This window comes from Pipistrellus hanaki (genome assembly GCF_964339955.1).
Source record: "Pipistrellus hanaki genome assembly, chromosome: 9".
Classification (NCBI taxonomy): Eukaryota; Metazoa; Chordata; class Mammalia; order Chiroptera; family Vespertilionidae; genus Pipistrellus; species Pipistrellus hanaki.
In genome coordinates, this window is record NC_140511.1 from 78,157,433 (window position 1) to 78,179,473 (window position 22,041).

Below are 22,041 nucleotides of genomic sequence, written 5' to 3' on the forward strand. Positions count from 1 at the left end.
GCAGGGGACTGGCAGTTGATCAGCCTGAACAAAAGCATGGCGTGGGGAGAGCTTGGCGGCGGGGCAGGAGCTGGGGGAGGTGTGACCGGTGACACCTAGTGGAGAGGGCACTAGCAAGCTAAGTTGAGGCCAGACTGTGCCAAGCTTTGGGTGAAGGCACACACAGGCTTTTCCGACTGCCAGGACCAGCCACAAAACGTACGGGGCACCGTGCCAATGGAAACGCAGGGCCCCTTGGTAAAAACTTCGGGATGACAGCAGAGTGTGAGCATTAAATCAAGCTCATGGCCCTTCTCAGAGCAGGGCTCTGGGTGGCTGCACAGGTTAGAGGCCCATGAAGCCAGCCTGCCTGTACCATGAGGGAGCAGTGAGAGCCTCCAGCAGGACAGACATGTCATCGGAGCTGGACTTAGGAAGATGGTTCTGGCGTGTCTGGTGGGGCAGGTCAGAGGGCGGCTAAGCAGAGAGACCACTCAGGCAGGCTTGTGCGCAGAGTGAGGGAGAGGAGGGGACAGGCGGGATGGGGTAAGGCCGGCCGGGGGGCAGAGCGCAGGGTTGGGAGCCTGTGTGACAGAGCATGGAGGAAGCAGAATGCCCTTAGAGCGTGGACCGGGGAGACTCCTGAGCATCTACCTCTGCTCTCCAACCCCTTCCTCCTTCCCCTTCTCTCCAGACATCGGCAGTGCCGCTCCCTTTGGCCACCAGGGGGCAGATCATTCTCACGGATTTTTTCAAGATGAATTTGGGTTTGGGGGGGAAGCGGGGGAGGTGGTAGAACAGCCTCTGTTCTCATCTCTTCCCTTTCTTCTCCCTCAACTCCTCTGCATTTCTCCCCAACTCTCCCTCCATGGCCGGGAGCCTGAAGAGCTGGGTGGGCACGGGGAAGGGTGTGTCCTGGGTCCGGGTGCGCTCACGAAGACTGTAGGGGGTAGCTGTTGCCTTAGGAAGTATTTTCATACCACCCTCCATGGCAGCTGCCCGCTGCTTCTTTCTCTGGTTGACTTGGCCAAGGGCTCAGCTCAACACACTGTAGCGGGAGTTGGAAGTCAAAGGTCAGAGGTCCAGCCAGCACCCCCCACCCCATCCCTGCCCCTTTGGGAATTCGGTGGCTGAACCTGGCTCCTTGGGGATTCTGGCTTCTGCCCACCTTAAGCTGCCTTTGCGCCCGGGAAAGGGGGGCAAGTTCTAACATGTCTGGAGCACTCTGGGTGGGGGCAGCTTGGAGCCAGAGGAATCAGACTGGTCTGCGGCCTCTCCCCGGTGAGCCAGTCTAGGGGGAGGGAAGAGGGGGCCCAGGTTGCCACACAGACTTCCCTTTGAGTCAGGGCTCTCCAAAGGGGAGCGGGGCTCAGATCATGAATCCAGCCACCCGGCTTTCTTGATGGGAACACGAGGCCCAGAAGAGGAAAGGAACTCCTCCAGGTGCCCCTTCTTAGCGCCATCCCGCGGAACTCTCATTTTCAACCCATTTCTATTTTCTTTTCCTGGAGTTTCTTGTCTTGGAACGGAAATGTGAATTAAGATGAGAATGTCTCTCTTATCTTACTTTGCAAAAGTATTTATTTATTTAAAATATATTTTTATTGATTTTTTTAGAGTGGAAGAGAGAGGGATAGAGAGTTAGCAACCAAGGTACATGCCCTTGACCGGAATCGAACCTGGGACCTCTCAGGACGATGCTCTATCCACTGAGCCAAACTGGCTTCGACTTTTAAAAAAAAAATATATTTTATTGCTTTTTCACAGAGGGGAAGAGAGAGAGATAGAGAGTTAGAAACATCGATGAGAGAGAATCATCAACCAGCTGCCTCTTGCACACCCCTATTGGGGATGTGCCCGCAACCAAGGTACATACCCTTGACCGGAATCGAACCTGGGACCTCTCAGTCCGCAGGGCGATGCTCTATCTACTGAGCCAAACCGGCTTCAACTTTTGCAGGAGTGTTTAAAAAAGTACCTGGCGCCCAGTGGTGTGGCTCTGGTTGAGCATCGATCTATGAGCCAGGAGATCACAGTTTGACTCCTGGGCAGGCCACATGCCTGGGTTTCCTGCTTGATCCCTAGCAGGGGGAGGGCAGGAGGCAGATGATCAATGATCCTCTCATCGTCAATGTTTCTCTCTTCCTCTCGAAAGTCAATAAAAATATACTTTAAAAAATAACTAGTACTTTAAAAATAAATGAAAAGGTAGCTGGCAGGATAATATGACTATAGTGTGATGTTTTGTGCTATTTTGAACAATTTAAAGACTTTTTGGGGGCGTGGGGGAAGGTAACTGGAATTCAAAGATGTTATTTAGAATGTGATTCTGTCAATATAGGGACGTTGAGGAGGCTAAACTCAGACACAATATGTGATTTTCCCAAGATCACCCAGCATTTTCTCTTCACGGGGCTGGGCCACCTCTGCAGCCTTTCGCAGCTGGGAGCCAAGGACGCTGACCTGGTGCTGGTCTGGGACGAGAAGCCAGGATAGCAGATGGAGGGTGATCAAGGGTAGGGAGACAGGTGATGGAATAATGCTGTACTTAACAGGTGACAGACATATTGATAGGTTGGGTGACAACCGAGACGGGTTTTATGAGCTGACCCCACCACAAACGGACACGCGTTGGGAAACTGCTTTAGAATCGCGGGGACGCCCAACAGCCTCATTTTCTATTTACTCAAAGAGCAGCACGCACAGGAGTTCCCCGCTCCCCGTTCAAGGTCTGAAAATACCCGACAACTGACGGAAAGAAGCGAAGAGTTGGGCTCGGCTCCACTCGAGGGAATGACCCGGGGCTCGCCGGGCCTCGGGTGTTGCCGGAAATGGCCGACGCCGCTGGCTGCGGGGCGGGGCGTGGGCGGGGCCGGCTCTCCGCACGCGGGCGGCTTCGGGTGTTTCCGGAAACTGCCGAGAGCCAGCCGGAGTGGGCGGGGCCAGGCCTGTGGGCGGGGCCAGGGCACCCGGAGTCGCTTCGTGGATTTCCGAAAACAGAGCCGAAGCCCGGTCCTCGGGGTCGCGGAGGCGCGCGCGTCCCCGGGGGTTGCCTTCTTCGGCGTTTCCGGAATCCGCCCGTAGTCGGTGGCCGGGAGCAGGAGGCCGGCCGCCCGCCCGTCCCAGGCCGCTTCGGATGTTTCCGGCTGCCGCCGGCGGAAAGAGCCGAGGGCCGGCGGTGGCGGCGGCCATGTTGGGAGCAGCAGGTCCGGCGGCGGCTGCCTGTGTGCCGGGCGCGGAGCAGTGCCGCTGAGGGCAGGGGAGGAGCGAGGCGGGCGGCCGGCTGCGGCGGCTGAGAGTAGGCGGAGCGGCGCGGCCCGGCCGAAAGGCGGCACAGCCCAGCCGGGGGTCGGGGGGGTGCGGCCCGGAGCCGCTCGGAGCCGGCGCGGCCTAGCCCGAGCGGCGCATCCCCGGGCTGGCGTGAACGGCTGCCCGGCCTCCCCGCACCCCCGGCCGGGGCCCATGCGGCGGGTGCCTCTGCTGTGAGAAGCCCCGCCCGGCCGGGCTCCGCGCCTTCCCTTCCCTCCCTTCAAGCTTCTCGGTTCCCTCCCCTGAGGTACCGGCGCCATGTCCAGCGCCCGGACCCCCCTGCCCACGCTGAACGAGAGGGACACGGAGCAGGTAAGGAGCTCCGAGGGCTCCCGGGATTCTCCGGCTGGGCCCCTGCACCTTGCCGAGCCTTCTCCCTCCTCTGCTCTCCTCATGCCCCTGCTGCCAACCTGCAAGCCCCAGCTGCCCTGTCATCCGTCTTCCGGCCCCGCACATCCCCCTCCGAGCCCCGTCCTGGGACCCACCTCATCCGGGCTGCAAGCTGCACACTTGTCTTTCTGCTGACCCCCCCTTCCCCTCCCCGCCCTCCCGCGCTCTTCCGTGTTACCTCCCCAGCTTCCTCTTCTCTTCCCTTTTTTCTCAGGGGCCCTTCTGGTCTCCCTCCACCCACGCTCACAGCAGCCACCCTCCCTCTGCTCAGCGGGTAGCACCCAGCGATTTGCTCCAGGTCGTGCTCCACCTCTTCCTCTGCCTCTCGAGCCTGGTGTCCCCCCCGCCCGCGCAGGTCCTCCCGGCCCCTGGTTGTCACCCTCGGGGTCCCTGCCCCGGAATGTGTTCTCGGCCCCTTTCCCCCCCTTCCAGTTCCCCAGTTCTGTTTTGTTTCTGCCCAGCTTCTTCCGTCTCCAAATGGTGCTCTCCCTCTTGCTTGCAACCCACCAGCTCCACCCTCATCACCTTTCCAAATCCTTCGCCTACTCTTCGCTCATCACTTTCCCTCCTGCTCCCCAGCCGCTCCCCGTGCCTGCCTGGCGCTGGCATGTGTTGCTTCCGCGTTTCCCCTGCAGCTGTCATGCGCGTACTTTTCCCACAGGTTGCCTTTGGGGTTCCAGTCATCCCTCCCTCCCGTCTTTGGGTCCCTGGTGCTCCCTTCCCCTGGGCTTTGGCTTTTAAACCTCCAGGCCCCCTGGGTCTCGCTGCCAGTGCTTTGCCAGCCCCTGGCAGGGAGAGATGCGCTTTCAGCCACCCCATGCACACAACCTGTTGCTCGGCTCTCCTCCCCCCTTGCCTCAGCACTGCCCTGGCCTCTCTCTCTCCCCCTGCCTCTTCCCTCCTGGATCTGCCACTTTTCCTGGTCTCGTTCTCCTGGCCTGCTGCCTCCGTTCCTCTGCTCTCACCCCCTTGGCCTTACTGTGCCTCTTCATCAGGATCGCCCTTCCCTGTCCATGTTAGTCTCCTGCCTTCTTCACCTATTTATTTCCCCACATACGCTCCTGCCCTCTCCTTTCGTTGCAGCCCGCCGTGCAGGCATTTTGCACACTAGTCTCTCGAGCTGCGCTCTCCCCGTGGTGCTGACAGTCACGACTGTGGTTTCCCACCCCGGCCGCGGCTTCTCTGTGTCATCTCACCTCCGCTGAGAGCCCCTCCCCTCTGTCACCATCTCCGGGTCCCTTGCTGAGAGCTCCCTGCCGGTCACACCTTCTCTTGCGGGTTTGAAAAAACCTGAACTTGAAAAAGGAGCCCTTCTCCCTGGGGCCGCGGTGCTTTTTGCATCCTTTTGCCTCATTGCGTTCTTTATATTTTCCTCTTGTTTCCTCCTTTATGCCATCGGGACCCTTGCTGTATTCTCTTGCATGTTAACATCTTTCTCTGAAAAATATTCCCTCTTTCCACCCTCCCTACATTTTTCTCCGGTTACCCTCACTCTGGCACCGGGCAGGCGGGAACTCCGGAGAGGGCTGGCCCGGGTTCTCCTGTGCGGCGGCGGGCCCTGTGGTTACGGAGGTGGAGAGGGATGGCTGATCTCCATGTGGCCGCTGTGGGGTCTGCACGGGACGGGTCTGGAAGCAGGAGTGTGGTCTGCTGGTCCTGGTCTCCCTCGCTGGCCTGCTGTTTCTCTCCTGATGGGAGCCACTTGTCCTAGGCCAGGGGTCCTCAAACTTTTTAAAGTGGGGGCCAGATCACGGTCCCTCAGAGAGCTGGAGGGCCGGACTATATGAACTACTAATTCCTACTGTAACACCTCGGCTGCGCTCACTGCCCAAAAAACCTGGCGGGCCGGATCAGACTCCTCTGCGGGCCACATGTGGCCCGCGGGCCGTAGTTTGAAGACCCCTGTTAGGCCCTCCGGAAGCTGCCTCTTCCATTCCTTTCCCTGTCACCATCGCGGCCCAGCAGGTAAACCCTGCTCAGCCAGAGGACTTTCCCAGGCTGTTGATTAGGAGCTGGTAGGAGGAGGCCAGGTGACTGACGGGCACCCTCAGGCATTTGGGGAGTGGCCATGAGTGCCTGCTCCCAGGGAGGCTGTGGGGGGCATTGTGCCCTGCAGCAGAGGGCACCTGGCTGCCTTGGTGCCAGTCTACAAACTGTAAATGTATTCTTGCCATGGCCTTTTCTTGTGATGTGTGTGTTAATTTCTTCTCCTCCGTAAGTGCTGAGCGCATAGTAGGCACTTGGTGCACACCCATTGATGGTATGATAGCAGTAATCAGGGCACCTTTTGGCAATAGAAGCTGCTCTTCGATAACCTTGTGCGGAGCAGTGGCTGCGCACATTGTCATCCTGTCCCAAATTCCCAGTCACTCATCCGGTTCCTGCTCTGTATGGTCTTAGGTTCTCCTGAGCCGCTTCATGGCTTCTGCTCATGGCAGCCAGTCTTACTGGTAACTTGATGTTAAGTCTCATCCTATTAAAAGCACAGACTTTGGAAAACCTTGGGTCCGCCATCACAGGCAGGTACCTATACTGTTTAAAGCAAGAAAGGAGGCAAGCAGCAGCTCCTTTGGCCACAAGATGAGCTGCTGGAAGCAGCGGCTCCTTCAGAAGAACCCGTGCCGTCCTGGCTGACGTAGTCAGGGGGCTCGGTCTGCAATGAGCCGGAATGCCGAGAAACAAAGCAAGGGATTTGGTTGGGCTGATTTCTTCCCCCCAAGGTCCTCTATCACCTTATTTAGATTTAAATGATTTAAACTGGCTTCACCAGGAGCTAGGTAAACAGACTCCCCTGCTTGTCCTCAAGTTCCAGTCTCTTGTCTTCCTCTCCCCGTCTTTAAACCTGTGGCTGAGGAGGAGCTGTTTCCAGGAGCTCTTTGATCCCATCTGAATTAAACACACAAACACACACACACAAGATGTCAGAGCATGAAAACAAACCTTGCGTTGTAGGAAGAGGGCCTGTTTGCTGTCGGCTCTGCTGCTAACAGTGAAAGGAGGAGATAACAGAAGTCAAGCCCTGCCTTAGCGTGCTGGTGGCGACATGTGACTTCGGATGTGCTTCGCAGTCACAGCCTCTTCCTCTGGCAGGAGGGCTGGGCCTCCTGGGCTGGGAGCTTGGGGGATTCTTGGTCTGTGAGCCGAGCTTTCTGTTCACTTTTCCAAATGGCTCCTCTGGCCTGCAGGCTTGGCAGTGGCGGGAGCAATCAGCAAGATGACTGCTTGCCTTCCCAGCCAGCAGCAGCGGGAGCAGGGCGGTGTGCAGAGGGCCCAGCCTCCAGAGCCCACCTGCGCTGCCGGAGCTCCCGGTAACACCTGCGGAGGCGGCCTGGCTGCGGCTGCTCCTCCTCTGGGCCTGTGGAGCCCGAGAGGGGGCCCTGGAGCAGACGGAGCCTCTCCCTGCGCCCCCTCTGCTGCAGGGGCAGGGGAGGTGAGCTGTCATTCTGGGGGGGAGGGGCATTGTTCATTCTGTCTGGGAAGAGGCGTTTGGAATCTGAGTGAAGAGAGCAAATCCAGCATAGGATCCTGAAAAGACCACCGAACCACTTCAAACACATATCCCTTGGCTCCCGGGGCTGGTTCTGGCAGAACGTTGCCTGAATAGTTTGGTTCTGGTGGCATCAAGGAGCGAGCTCCGTCAGACCCCATTTCACCGCAGCCCCGCTCCGGGTGCCACCTCTGACCTCTGCCCTTTGACCCCTTGGTGCTGCTTTGTAGTCAGGGCTGCGGGTAAAAGTCAGGCCGTAGGTTCTCATTTCATGGTTGGCCCTCGCAATCAGGTGTTCTGAGAACTAGGGCTTTGGAGTCCCTGGAGTTCATAGAAGTGCCATCCCGTGACCTTTGACCCCAGTGAAGGTAACTGCTAGTAAGTTCTAATAATCTCTCTGATCTGTGGGTTTGGGGAAGTGGCTAAGCAGACGGATACAAGGCAGTCATTCAGCGTGGCTGCGTGAACTCAGGCGTGCGGAGGGATGCTGGGCTTTCTGATGGAGCCCAGAGGCTGGGCCCCCAGGTTTCTTCGTTGTCCATGTCTTAAGCAGCGTTGATGCTCTGAGGGAGGAAGAGATTGAGAATCTGTGTACCTGAGAGATTTGCCTGGTTAGATCTGAGAATCAGAAGCTGCTCAGACCAGACTGCTTTCTCTTTGGCCAGAACAGCCTAATTCCCGGTCGGCATCTGACCAGGACTCACCATGCCTTCATGCACTCTCTCTCATGAGCACTTAGCCACCTGGCCGGCATCTCTCCCCCAGGAGCTCCCATGCCTGCCTACATGTATACATTATGTCGTCCTGAATGAATATTTTATGCCTAGAGTGCAGCCACGCTTCAGACTTTGTGGCCATTACCGGCGAGCCGGCGGGGGCTGGGCGCCACCTTTGGCCTGATGATTGGTCTCCACCACATGGACTCCCCTTGCAGCACTTTGAGGCCCATTAACGGACGGGGAGGCAGCTACCTCAGCAAATGGAGAGGGCGAGGGGGTGGCCGCCTTCCTGCCCCGACCGCCTGCCCGGCTTCCTCCGGTGGCCGGCGGAGGCGGGCTCGGCCCTCCGCTGGAGAGGCGCTGGGGGGGGTGCCTTTCTGTTACTGTGGGGTGCTGCCAGGGGTGCCCTGTCCTGTCGGAACACACACTGAGAGGGATGTGGACAGGTGGGTGGAGTTTAAACACGGCCCTTCCTCCTCCCGCGAAGCTCAGCAGAGTGACAAACCAGTTAGGTGGCGAGTCTGCTTCTCGTGGGGGAGATTCCAGGGTTTGTACATTTTCACTTGAAGCTTGGGTTCTCCAGGCTTTCTCCCCGCCTTCATCAGGCACCAGTGAGTCACTGAAGTGTTACCTGCGCTTTCCCCGGTGTCTCCGCAGAGGGAAGAGCAGCCTTTACAAACCTGGTGGGGAGGAACCACCCGTTTCCCACCGGGGCTGGGGAAGAGGCCTCTGTCCCCGGGTCAGCCCTGCGGGCTCCCGCGCCGAGCAGAATGTCCCTCCCTGCCCACCGTCTCAGACTCTGAGGGGCACACCTGATCCTGAAACACCAGCGAATCGGGCCTCTTGGCTCCCAGCTCTCCCTCCGAGGGGGGACCCAGCTCCTTCTCTGCCCACTGGACCTGCTCCTTCGGGGAACAGGCTGATCGCCTCATCGGAATTGTGGGTTTTGTCTGGAGCATCTGAAGTTTCTTGGTCCCTGTGGGTAATTCTTCCCACAGATGTCTGTCTTTGGGTTGGTGCTCATTTCCCCCTACTTCCATGGATTTCTTTTTCTGAACCAAACAATTAATTTTAGACTTAAAAGCTACGTAGTGGCAGGTTGAGTAGGCGGAGGGTGAAATGGACACGGATGGCGGTGGCTAGCTGAATCCTGTGGGACAGTGGGGGTGGGGAGGGCGGAGAGCAGGGGTGTGTGTGTTCAATGGCTGGCTCCAAGCCATCTTTCTCTCTTTCACATGAGGAAGGCAGAGCAGACCAGAGGCTTTGCTGTGGAACCAGTCGGGCTGGTTTGGGGCGGCCTATTTTCCTCTGTTCTTTGGGAAGTTGGCAATACGAAGGTCTGTCTCCTCTGCTCTGCTCAGTGAGGCGTGAGCGGGACGATGTCCGTAAACACCCTCTCCCCCTGACACTGCGTGGGCCTCCGACTGAGGCTCCATGGGAGTGGGCCTGCTCGGCACCCATCCACCTGCAGGCAGTGTGGTCCGGGAAGCTCGGGAAGCTCGAAGGTACAGCTCCTTTTCCTGGGCCCCTTTGCAGTTCACCGCTTGGCACAGGGCCTCAGCCTGGCCGGAGGGAGGGACTGGGGCTGTGGTTGGCTCCCCATTTGTTGATCTGGAAGGAAATGTGGACTCTTAACTCCTGGCGGTCGGGATCTGGCTGCTAAATCCAGTGAGACCCCAGCCCTCCTGCCGCAGTGCGGTGGGCTGCCTGTCCGGGCTGTGGGGAGGGACGGGAGAGCCTTTTGGGTCGTTGGCGACAGGTACTCGGCGGAGGGACAGCTGAAGGCACCTGAGGGAGGTGGGAGCCCTCAGCCGCATGTTGGCCCTGTGTGAGCAGCGGGAGGGGAGGGCGTACAGGGCTCTGAGGCTCCCTGTGATGGGCCTCCTCGGCACCCGTCCACCTGCAGGTAATGCCGCAGCCCTTCCGCCTCTCACCGCGGAGGGCCCCGGCCTGGAAGTCGGGAATGAATGAGCGAGGCTGCCGGCGAGCCCTCCCGCCTGGGCCTGGGCCTGGGCCCCGGGCCGGAGGGCAGGCTGCGCCTGTGGCCTCTGCGGTGATCTCCCAGCAGCTTTTCGCTGAGGTTTTTGGGGGGATTGCTGGTAATCCTGTTGGGAGGGTGGCCCCCTTTTCCACCATCTCCTTTGGACTCGGGGGTTGGCTGGCCTTCCCCTACCCTGTCACCTCCCCACCTTCCTCCCAGTGGCCGTCCTGGGCCGGCTGCGCAGCGGCGTTGGAAGGACTGGGCTTTGTTTTGCCCACGGGAGTTTGAGCTACTGCTTCTCCGGTCACGGGGCCCTCGGCCTCGCACAGTTCTGGGTGCGGGAGCCTGTGGCAGAGGGGAAAGGGGCGCCCAGCACCGAGGCTGCAGGCGGGGGTTTGGTTGTGGTTGGAGCAGGTCCTAAGCGTGGTGCCCTGTGCCCTGTGCCCGAATCTTGGGTTAGCCCCCCCTGTGGCCTGGGGCTTACTTCATTGGCCTCGGCCTGCCTGCTCCTGTGTGGAAAAGGAGGAATAGCAGCAGCTGTCTTTGAGGAGTAGTTGTGGCTGTTAGGAGAGTGGATGGGTAGAAAGCACTAGAATAGGCCGTGGCAGGATGGAATCATCATCACTGTTTAAACGAGCAGCTTAGATTTCCTCTGAGTATCACAGAGCTTTAGATCTGGGCCCTGGGAATTTCTCTGCAATTGATTAAAAAAATTGGCCTCACGTGACTTTTTATATACCCTCTGGCCCCAAGGTTATAGCCAGAGGGATAGAAAAAAGAAAAGAGAATAAAAGAACAAAAAAGGAAGAAAAAAAAGAATTTGCCTCTTCTAGCCCTTGGGGTCTCAAAGGTGCTTTTTCTAGCATTTCTGTTTGTTTGTTTTAAATTTATTTTTCTATTATTATTATTATTATTATATATATTTTTACCAATCAGCGATCTAAAAGAAATCGAATGTTATTGGAAAGGTTTATGTTCTAAGAGCACTTTAAAAAAAAAAAAAGTTCACTTATTTTCATGTATCAGTATTAGGCCATCTTATTGATCAAAGGAAAACCCACTGCCCTCTGCCTGCCGTGTTTCCGTGCTGTGACTGTGGTGGTGAGTTGCTGCCTCATCAGCGGCTGGAAAGCCAAACCCAGATGCCGGAGCGTGGGCTCCTGAGCGTGAGGAAGGGCCAGCAGTGCGGGTTCCTCCCGCCAGGCCTTCCCAAGGGCAGCGTCCACCCTGCTTCTCTGAGGACCGCGTGGGCCTGAGCGCTGAGGGTTAGGTTCCTGTTCACTGCGGGTTCCCGTGCCGCTGCTGCTGGCTCCCCATGGGACTAGAAAGCCTTCCGGGTGAGGCCGGAGGTCCCGCCATCGCCCAGCTCTCCCTGGGGGTCTGTGGACTCTGACTCTGGCCGGGGTTAGGCCTCCTTTCCTGGTTGTCTTCCTGACTTGCTCTTCTAGAGCCTCTGCCTTGTCGAAGCAGCAGGTTGCGTTGCTCGTTCTTTTGCTTGTTTTTCTCACGTTGCAACTGTGGCGGGTAGGAAGGTGGTAACAGTGTCGTCTCGGGGACTGTTTCTGTCACTGCGCTTTCTTTTTCCTTTTGACCCTCCGCTGACTTGTCTCACTTCCTTTTCTTTTTTTCTTCCTCCTGTTTGGCCTCTTTGAACCCCGTTCCTTCATGATTACTGTCTCGCTCAGGTTTTCTTCTCCACGTCCCACTCGGCCTCACCTGCTTCTGTGCTCTTTGTGGCGTGGCTCGGAGAGGAATTTTGATAGTCTGAGATCTCCTTGATGTATAGAATCCCAGCACCACCCAGTCCTTTCATTCTCCTGTTGCTCTGATTTCTGTAAAGTTAAGGATTTGCTTCTTTAGAAACGTTTTCTTTTTATGTCTCCGGAGCCACCTACCTCAGTAAAGCCAGGCTTGGCAGCCTGACAACTTATTAGGGACAGCTTCCCAGTTTCCCTGGTGACAGGGTCTAAGCCGCTTCCTCTGGCCTATCAGGAATGCCATAATCTAGACCCTGTCTTGGGAGAAATCCGAGGAAGCACTTGTTAATTTTGGTAGCACAGCCTCGGCTAGGTTGCTCAATGGTTAGAGCATCTGCCTGCAGACCTAAGGGTCACGGGTTTGGTTCCCAGCGAAGGTGTGGGCATGTACCTGGGTTTCAGGTTCCATCCCTGGCCCCAGTCAGGGTGTGTGCGGAAGGCAAATTTATATGTCTTTCTCACATCTCTCTCTTCCTGCCCCTCCTCCCTTCCACTCTCCTAAAAATTATTGGAAGAAATACCTTTGGGTGAGGATTAATTTAAACAATGTATTTTCAGTGTTACAATGCAGTCTTTGCAGTTTGTTTCACTCTCACTCTCTCACCAGTATACCGTGGAGTTTTCCAGAGGCTGAATGATGTGTTGACATCATCACTCTTGGCTAATGAAACATGTATTCTGTATTCTTGTTTTCTACAATTTTTAAGGTAATGCTTTAAGGTATAAATGTGGAAGTTTTCAATGATGAACTCAGGTTGTTCTCAGTACTTCTTCTGTGTCTTTACTAACTTTCTTTAGTTGTGTCTGCTATAATTTCTGTAAACCTCGTTATCTATAATAATCTATATTAATAAAAGCGTACTATGCTAATTAGACCGACATCCTTCCGGGTGCAGTCAGGGCTGAAAGGGAAGCCCAGGTCCCGGTGCCTGCCGGCGGGAAGCGGTGCGGCCGGCAGGGGAAGGAGGCCTGTGCCCGCACGAAGTTCGTGCATTGGCCTCCGGTTGTTCAATAAATCGTTATTCTGAAATCCCAGTATCTGCCCAGCATCTTTGAGAAAACACCACAGAAGTAAGTACAACTCACTTTGGGGCAGCTTGTAATTTTTAAAATTTTATTTTCAAGTTATTTTAGTGCTTAATTCTATTTTATTCTGAAGTGGAAGAAAGCTTATAATATTTCTCTTATATTTAAGGATGGATTGTTGGCTTAAAAAAGGGAGACCAGGAGACTTGCTTTCTCACACACATAACTGCAGTGTGAAATGGACGTATACACACGTGAAAGGGAGGAATGACTCCAAAGAGACGGGGCAAAACTGTAAGAAATGCAAAATGATGATAATAATTAAAACAGGAAAAGTTTTCTTCTCAGCTTTATAGATATTAATAATGTACCTTATTGTGTCTTAAGCAACAGCACTCTTTTGCGTAGTATTATTGTGCCAGTTCAAGACCCATCAGTCAGAGTTTGGAGGAAAAGGAATTGAATATTCTAACTGCACACACCATGAGTTCTTTCAGAGCCAAAACTTGCTCCAGCTTTTCAGCCTAGAAGTGAAAAAGTCACTGAAGCCTCAGGATAAGTCACCACATTGCTTTGGCGGGAACGGCACCGGTAGCCAAAGACCAGTGAAGTCTTGAACCGCTGACGTTCCTGTAAGCCTGCTGGATGGAAAGTTAGCAAACTCAGGGCAGTGACTGGTCAAACTAAAGATTTAGCTGCAAACGTGACGATTAATATTTTGTGTACAGAATTTCACTTGCACCTTACAAATGAGCACCGGTATAGACATGGCTCAGCTGGTATCGGCATCAGCTACACTTCAAAAAACATGATCACATGAGTGCTCAGCGGCAGACAGAGACGATGAGCATGCCAAGGGTTGGATAATCTTTTTTTTTTTTTTTTTTTTTTTTTTTTTTTTTCAAATCAATCTTTATTGTTCATATTATTACAAAGGTTCCTCATTTCTTCCCCCCTCCACCAGGTTCCCACCCCACCCTCCGCCCCCTCCCCATCCCCCATTGTCCTCCTCCATAGGTGCACAGTCTATGTTCAGTCTCTTCCTCCCTCCCTTTCCCCGATAGTAAATCCCTTTTCAGATAGTAAATCTGTTACTTAGCATTATCTCATATCAATAATACCTCCACATGCCCAATGATACACTTCACACAAAAGACATTTCCAAATAGGTCAACCAGCCTCATCCAGGCCCCACCCAAGGCACTTACAGATCAACACCCCAGCGCTATACTAACTCAACACATCCAGATCTAAGCCTTCATCACTTGATTTAGCAGACCCTCAAGTTCCCGCAAAAGTTTCCAGCCATGTCTGAGAGGCAGCCGTGGGCAGGTACAGGCGAGGAGCGAGCTGTTTCGGGCCTGGCTGCTCCGGGCCTGGCCTCTGTTGCTCTGGTTCGTTCCACAACCAGCTGCTCCGGGTCTGGTCACTGCCGCTCCCGACCTAGTTGCTCTGGACTTGGCTGTAGCTGCTACAGGCCTGGGCGCACCCGACCCGGCTGCTCTGGGACCAGTTGCTCCGGTCCCGGCCGCTCCGGGCCTGGCCGCTCCCAGCCTGACAGCCGCTGCTCCGGGCCTGGCTGCTCCCAGCCTGGCAGCCTGGATAATCTTTTGACTCTGTTTCTCCCGGGACAACTTCCTCCCCATTGGCTCCGTGGGCGCACGGCCGTGCAGAGGGTCTGCGGGCACACGGCACGCCCAGGCAGGGACACCACCTCCTGGCGGCCGGAGTCCCGGACTTTGTTCCTGCTCTGCGAGCCGTTTTCACGGAATGTCCTGGAGAAAGCACCACCATCAGCAACGTCTGTGCAGTCCCAGTCCTCGAGCAAAGGTTTCTGAGGTCCGAGTGAGAAGCAGGGTCCGCGGAGTACAGTGCCGGCTCGGGAAACGTGCTTGTGTGCTGGAGCGGAACCAGCTGCGTGGGTCGTCGTTTTTACTTGAAAGAACAGCTGATGGACAAACTCTAGTTCTTCATACTGGAGTGTTTCGTGAAATGCATTTTCTTGAAATTGAACAAAGCGAGTCTGTCACCATTGCCAGTGATACAATCCCAGTGTTCAAGTGAAAATCAGAATTTTGGAAAATTTGTATTTGTCAAAGAACTTGTTTTATGAGATCAGTGGTAAAATTAATGGAATATGATCTTCTGATGTTGTATGCATTGCCAATATTTGGAAATTCTGCATGAGTCAACGACGGAATATTTTCCAAATCGCCAGTGGATAAAAGAGCCATTCAGAGCGCAAGATGACCAATGGATTTTAATGTAAAAGTACACAAAAGGGTCACTGATAAAATTTCAGATTGCACATTTGAACCAGCCTTGAAAAACTACCACTGTTACCCTGGATGGTGTGGCTCACTAGGTTGAGCCTCGCCTCCCGCACCAAAAGGTTGCCAGTTTGATTCCCAGTCAGGGCACAGGCCCAATTACGGGTTTGATCTCCAGTAGGGGGCATACAGGAGGCAGTAGATCCAGGTTTCTCTCTTCCTCCTTCTCTTCTCGCTCTCAAAATCAATGGGAAAAAATAGCCTCAGGTGAGGATTAACAAACAAACAAACAAACAAATAAAAACGTTATTTAAAAGCCCAAAGACCTACCACTTGCCTCGGCTGGATGGCTTGGTTGGTCTAAGCTTGGTCTGCGGACTGAAAGGTCCCAGATTCGATTCCAGGCAAGGGCGTGTACATTGGTTGCGGGCACATCCCCAGTAGGCCGTGTGCAAGAGGCAGCTGATCGATGTTTCTAGCTCTCTATCTCTCTCCCTTCCTCTCTGTAAAAAATCAATAAAATATATTAAAAAAAAAAAAAAAGAAAGAAAGAAAGGAAGAAAAAGAAATGCAGTATAAGAAAACCCAGCATTAAAAAAAATTTTTTTTTGAAAAAAAAAAAAAGCGTCGTCCTGTATACCAAAGAGGTTGGGGGTTCAGCTCACGGTGTGGGCTCATGCCTAGGTGTCAGGTTCTATTTCTGGGGACCCCTACGGGAGGCCACCTATCACTGTTTCTCTCTCACTTCCTTTCTCCCCTCGGGTGAGGATAAAAACAGCAAAAACAGACCACTTGAAGAGTTTTGGTCTAATATCAAAGAAGAAAACCTGCAGTATCTGAGTGGCTATTAAACTCCGTTTTTCAACCACAGGTCTGAGTGAATGAGATTTTCTTCATACCTTTGAACGAAAACAATATTTTGAAACACATTGAATGCAGAAGCAGATGTGAGAAGTTGGTTCTCATTCATTAATCCAGACATTAAGGAGTATATAAGAATGTAAAAAATGCAACTCTTGTCATGAATTTCATTTTATTTCTTTAAATATATTTTTATTGATTTCAGAGAGGAAGAGAGAGAGAGAAATAGAAACATCAATGATGAGAGAGAATCACTGGCTGGCTTCTGCACACCCCAACTGGGGATCGAACTCACAACCCGGGCATGTGCCCTTGACCAGAATTGAACCTGAGACCCTTCAGTTCGATGACTGACACTGTCCACTGAGCCAAACAGTCTAGGGCTCATTTTCCTTGAAATAATACAGTTTCTTTATTAAGTATAGGTTATTTGGCCCTAACCGGTTTGGCTCAGTAGATTAAGCGTTGGCCTGTGAACTGAAAGGTCCCAGGTTCAGTTCCGGTCAAGGGCATGTACCTTGGTTGTGGGCACATCCCCAGTAGGAGGTGTGCAGGAGGCAGCTGATTTGATGTTTCTCTCTCATCAATGTTTCTAACTCTATCCTTCTCCCTTCCTCTCTGTAAAAAAAATCAATAAAATATATTTTTAAAAAGAATAGGTTATTTGGTTATAGGTCATTTTGAAACTAAAAAGTGAGAAAACCTCTGTTGTAGACAAAACCCGAGTTGATGGTCCCTCTTGGGTTGGTTACTTGTGATGACCTCATAAAGAGCGCTAGTTTATAATTACCAGCCGCATATAATCTGCGTAAGCCTGAGACTGACCCATGTTAATTTCCCTCTTTTAGTACATATAACCCGCCTCATAAGGTGTTTGTTGCTTTATCTCTTGTTTGTTGGTTTGTTTCTTTTCCCTCTCTCAAAAAAAAAAAGGGGGGGGGGGTGGAGAGAGAGAGAAACATCAATTTGTTGTTCCACTTATTTATGCATTCATTGGTTGAGTATTGCCCTAACAGGGATCGAACCTGCAAGCTTGGTGTGCTGGGACTGTGCTGTAACCAGCTGAGCTACCCGGCTCCTATCTCTGTTTTCTTTATTCCTGAATTTCTTTCCCTTTTTCTTATTTTCTCTTTATTTATTTTTAATTTTTCTCATTTTTTTTGGTTTAATTTTTTCACTTTTTCCCTCTTTTTTCTTTGGCATTTCACACACACACACAAAAAATCATATTCCATTAATTTTACCTCTTTTTGTTGTTTTAGTTTGTTAATATTTGGATTTTAGTTTTTTGGGCTGGCATTGTGTTTTTGATTGCATTATAAGATCAGTTCCTTAGGCAGACTTCCTTTGGTGTGTGTGAAGTTGTGGTTTGGAAAACATAGTTTTTTCATTAAAAATAAGTATCTCAGGCTAGCTTGGCTCAGTGGATAGAGTGTTGGCCTGTGGACTGAAGGGTCCTGGGTTCGATTTTGGCCAAGGGCACATGCCTGGGTTACGGGCTCGATCTCCAGTAGGGGGCGTATCGGGGGCAGCCAGTCAATGATTCTCTCTCATCATTGATGTTTCTATCTCTTTCTCCCTTTTCCTTCCTCTCTGAAATCAGTAAAAATATATTTTAAAGAAATAAGCTCCCTGTATTTAAAAACACACTCAGGTTTACATGTAATGGGTTTATGAATGTTCTCTTAAATTAATGGATACATATGTAAGTCTTTCCTCATAATTTCCATTTATTAAATAATTAATGGATGCAGTCTATATAAGCAGAAGTTTTGGGGGGACTCAGTCATTTTTAATAGTACAAAGGGTTTCTGGAAGCAAAAAGTGTAAGAATCATGGTTAATTCTCTCTGGCTTTGGTTGGTCAATTTCTTGGCAATTTCATAAAAAATCATTTTGCAATTCCCAGCCCCTACTTAGTCCGGACTGGCTCTCAGGCAGCCATTGCTGCCTTGGCTTGCCGTCCTGGCCAGCTGAGGGAGCTGTCTCTCAGCGACCCAAGGGACTTTGACCAAACTTGGCTCATTTCTTCCTTTGAGTACATAGCATTGGCCTTGGGAGTTTCTTTTAACTGTTAAAACAATTTTATTTTTTAAATTTTGAGTTAATTTTAAACTTAGAAGAGTTGCAAAAATAGTCCGAAGAATTCCTGTGCATTCTTCGCCCAGTTTCCCTCTGTTAACATCTTACGTCGCCATAGAGCATGTATCAAAACTAAAAATTATTCTTGGTGCAATGCTATTAACCCAAGTACAGAACTCATTTAGATTTCATCAGTTTTTCCACTGATGTGCTTCTTCTGTTCAAAGATCCTGCAACCGGGAGAAGTGCCCTGACCCAAATCAAACCATGACCTGGCTCATAAGTCGACATTCACCACTGAGCCACACGAGCTGGGCCATATAATTTATTTTACTAATTTTGTAAGTGTAGTTTAGTCCAGTGGCATTAAGTACATTCACAATGTTATGTAACCATCACTACTATTTCTAGAACTTTTTCATCATTCCAAACAGAAACTGTCTATCAGTTAAATAATCACTCCCCGTCTACCCTGCCCCCAGCCTCTGGGAGCCTCTATTATACTTTATGTATAATTTTTCCTATTCTAGATAGCTCATGTAAATGAAATCGTACAATACTTGTTTTGTGTCTGGCTCAATTACTTAGCATAATGTCTTCAAGGCTCATCCACGTGTTTTAGCTTTAATCCCTTTTAAAAGTTAACTTGGATTTGCCCAGCCAGAGAGGTTCAATTGATGTTTTCCAGGCACTGAGAAAAATTGCCAGTTTGATTCCTGGTCGAGGCACATAACTGGGGTTGCGGGTTCAATTCTCAATCAGGGTGTGTATGGAAGGCAACTGATTTTTTAAATGTATTTTTAATTTTTATTTATTTAAAATTTCTTTATTAAGGTATTACATATGTGTCCTTATCCCCCCAGTCCCCCCCCTCATGTCCTCACCCCCCCCAAGGCAACTGATTGATGTTTCTCTCTCACATTGATCTCCCTCCCTGCCCGCCCCCCTCTCCTTTCCTCTCTAAGCATGTCCTTTGGTGAGGATTAAAAAATGGTTAACTTAGATTTGGTGATGATGATGATGATATGTATTAAGTTGATATGTTGAAAAATAATTATTAAGATGTAGTTATAATGGGTTTAGTAGTATTTTAGATTAGTCAATAGTTGAACATTTTCTCTGTTTTAATTATAATACAGTAGCTATAACCCACATAAACAAGCTGTTTGCGGTCCTTGTAATAGGAGTGTAAAGGTTTCCAGACGGGAGAGCCCTCTGCGGACAGGTGTGCGGTTGATGGGCCTCATTGGCTGGCTGCTTGCAGTGACCTCATAGGGAGCCTTTGTTTTGCAATCCCCGCGTCCTGGCGGGCCCTGGCCGCTGGCAGGCACTCCGCTCCGGTCTCAGTGCTTCCAGCTGAGGAGGCTGGTTCTCAGGGACTTTGACCAAAGTTGGCTTGTTTCCTCCTTCAGTACAGAGTGTTGGCTTTTTTTATTCCATTAAAAAGATCATTTGGCTTACTTGGATTTCATTATGACAGTAGATTTTTTTAAGCTTATAAATTGGCTGTTGGCCAATTCCAAAGTTGAAAACTGCAGAGCTTGCTTCGCCTCTCACCTTGAAGAACCTTGTGCCCACAATAGCGGAGGGCCGCGAGGCTCCAGCCTCTGCCGAGGCCAGCGCCCCACAGTCCCCGGTGCTGTAGGGCCAACACACTGTGCTGCTTTCTCCTGTACTTCACTCCTGGCTAGCCTTGTTGGTAATGCCTGCCAAAGCCCACGCTTCTTGGGTACATATTATTGTCTCCTGAGAGAGGGGAGCGGATTGGGTGTGTGTGATAGCGGGTGAACTTGATCTTTCAAGAGACAGGTAAAGTTACATCGGCTATATTATCACTCTGCATCTTGTCCTTCTGCTTGTCCTCATCCTCTGATTTCTGCAGCACCTCTGACTTACCAAAGCTTCCCTTAGCCCGGTACCTTTGGGCCTCGCTCTAGTAGTCACTTGGACCAGCTTTAAGCAGATCTTTTAAAAATGATCTCATTTGGCCAAGACCGGTTTGGCTCAGTGGATAGAGCGTCGGCTTGGGGACTGAAGGGTCCCGGGTTCGATTCCGGTCAAGGGCATGTGCCTTGGTTGCGGGCATATCCCCAGTGGGGGGTGTGCAAGAGGCAGCTGATCGGTGACTCTCTCTCATCGATGTTTCTAACTATCTCTCTCCCTTCCTCTCTGTACAAAATCAATAAAATATATTTAAAAAAATAAATAAAATAAATAAAAACGATCTCATTTGTTCAGAATCACTTCTCATCAGACTCATTAAAGAAACTGTTTAATCTAGTGCAGTGTTTCCCAAACTTTTAACATATGGGTACCCCTTCTATAATTTCCGTAACGCTGATACCCCTCGTACTCATGAGAACGTAGAATTAGGCGCAGCTAAGCACGGTGCAGTGCATATCCCCACCAAACTCCGGTGCAACGCGTACCCCCACCAAACTCCTCCCGTATCCCTGGGGGTACGCGTACCACACTTTGGGGAACACTGATCTAGTGCTTCTCTTATATCAGTTTGAGTTACATATAGACCTGCCGGATTATAGCTCTACTCGTATTTCCTGTCCCTCGGCAAGCCCCACAAAGCATATTTCTTTTTGAATTCACATGTGGCTTTCATTTCAATTCCAGAATTGAACTTGATGTGCTTTTTCTCTCTTCGGCCGCTGGTCTGTACAGAAGATAGACTCTTGCTTTCAAAAAGCATTTGTTCACTCTTGGCTCAGTCAATGACGTTCCCTAAGGGGTTGGGTACTTTAAGGGTAGACAGTGCCCCAGCCCGTCCTCTCTCCCGGGGCACGGTGTGCCTGGAGCGTTTATCGCTATGTCTTTAGCTGTAAACGAAATAGCCAACGTTTATTGAGCACTTACTTTGTCCCCGCTGCTGGCTTAGCAGTTTTACCTCATTAACTCATTCAATCTTTGTGAAATAGTAGTCTTACTGTTTCCCCACTTTACAGATGGGAAAACGGGTCCCAGAAATGTTGAGTAACTTGTTTAAGGTAAAAAACCCACGTGGTCTGGCATGTATGTTGGTGTCAAACCAAACTCTGACGGTGGCGAACTTTGGCTCTGGCTTCAGTTGTGCCCAGACAGTAGGATGGAGGCTGACCCTTCAGCATCAGCTCCCAGTCGGTGCTGGGTAAGACGGCGCCCTCGTTGGCTTTAGAGCCGGGCACGGGCTCCTCTGCCCGGCTGGTTCTTTCTGCCCGGTGGCCTGTGCCCAGGAGGCGCGGGTGTGGAGGTGCGGTGCTGCTGCTCTGGCTTACCCCCCGGCCTTGGCTGTACCATTCAGAGCCGTGGGAACTCACAAATGTACCTAATCCTGGCTCTCACTCTTCGCTAGTTCTTTCACCTGGAGTTTTAAGGACCCCTTTAGAAAAGCGTCCTGAGACCTAAAATTGGTAACGAACAAGCTAGTGCCCCTGAAGAGGACAGTGGGAGGCTGGAGGTGACTGTCCTGCGCTGTAGCACCCGTGAATGCTGGGATTCCAGAGCTCGTTTCAAAAGCACTTCCCTTTTCCCACAAAAAAAAAGGGAAAAAAGAGAAAGCTTTTGTCTGTGTATCTTAACTGGAGACGCTTTATCCTTAATGAAACGAATGTTCTCTGTACAGCCCTCCTGGGCCCCTTCCGCACGGGAGGCCCGGGCTGCTTGCTCTGCCTGGACGGTGGGGCCCGGAGCACCGAGGCTGGATGCACCTCCGTGTGCATTGGGACCCGTGGCCATCAGGTGGTCCTCCCGATCAGGTGGTCCTCCCGATCAGGTGGTCCTCCAGACGCCGTGCTGGTTCTTAGGGAGAGGGCGCCTTGGGAGGCTCCGTGAACTGAGCTCATGAGTTTATGGTTTGATTTCCGTGCTTGTCTCACCCTGGCAGCAGTGCCTTTTCTTTGATCCTGTTAGAAGTTCTCATTTATTCACAAAGTCCTAAAATTTCCAGCCCATTTTCAGCTACAAGGATAAAGGGGTGAGCTGCCGCCCTTGGTTTAAGCATCATTTATGCACTGAAGCCCTCTGCTGCCCTCGCAGAGCGCGAGGGAGTTTGTGTGATTGTATTTGTGTTCAAACCTGGTTCATTTCTCCGAGATCGCGGTTACATGTCATGTCTAAATGACTTCAGAGCCCAGCTTTTTGTCACCGTGGAAAACCACGGTCCCCATAAACCACGCTGACAAGCACAGCTT

At 51.8% G+C, this 22,041-nt stretch overlaps 1 protein-coding gene across 13 annotated transcripts in view; it reads left to right on the forward strand.

The window, feature by feature from the left end:
- The first annotated feature begins 2,937 nt into the window (after nucleotides 1-2,937).
- MARK2 (microtubule affinity regulating kinase 2) overlaps nucleotides 2,938-22,041 on the forward strand; it is a 54,468-nt gene continuing 35,364 nt past the window's right edge. For 5 of the 13 annotated variants that reach the window (XM_084895826.1, XM_084895830.1, XM_084895823.1 and 2 more), the window contains exon 1: nucleotides 2,940-3,600. In XM_084895826.1, coding sequence (XP_084751952.1) covers nucleotides 3,547-3,600 — 54 coding nt within the window. In that variant the 5' untranslated portion in view covers nucleotides 2,940-3,546. Of the gene's footprint in view, nucleotides 3,601-22,041 lie in introns of all 13 variants that reach the window. The other 8 variants (XM_084895820.1, XM_084895818.1, XM_084895821.1 and 5 more) reach the window with 3 other exon arrangements.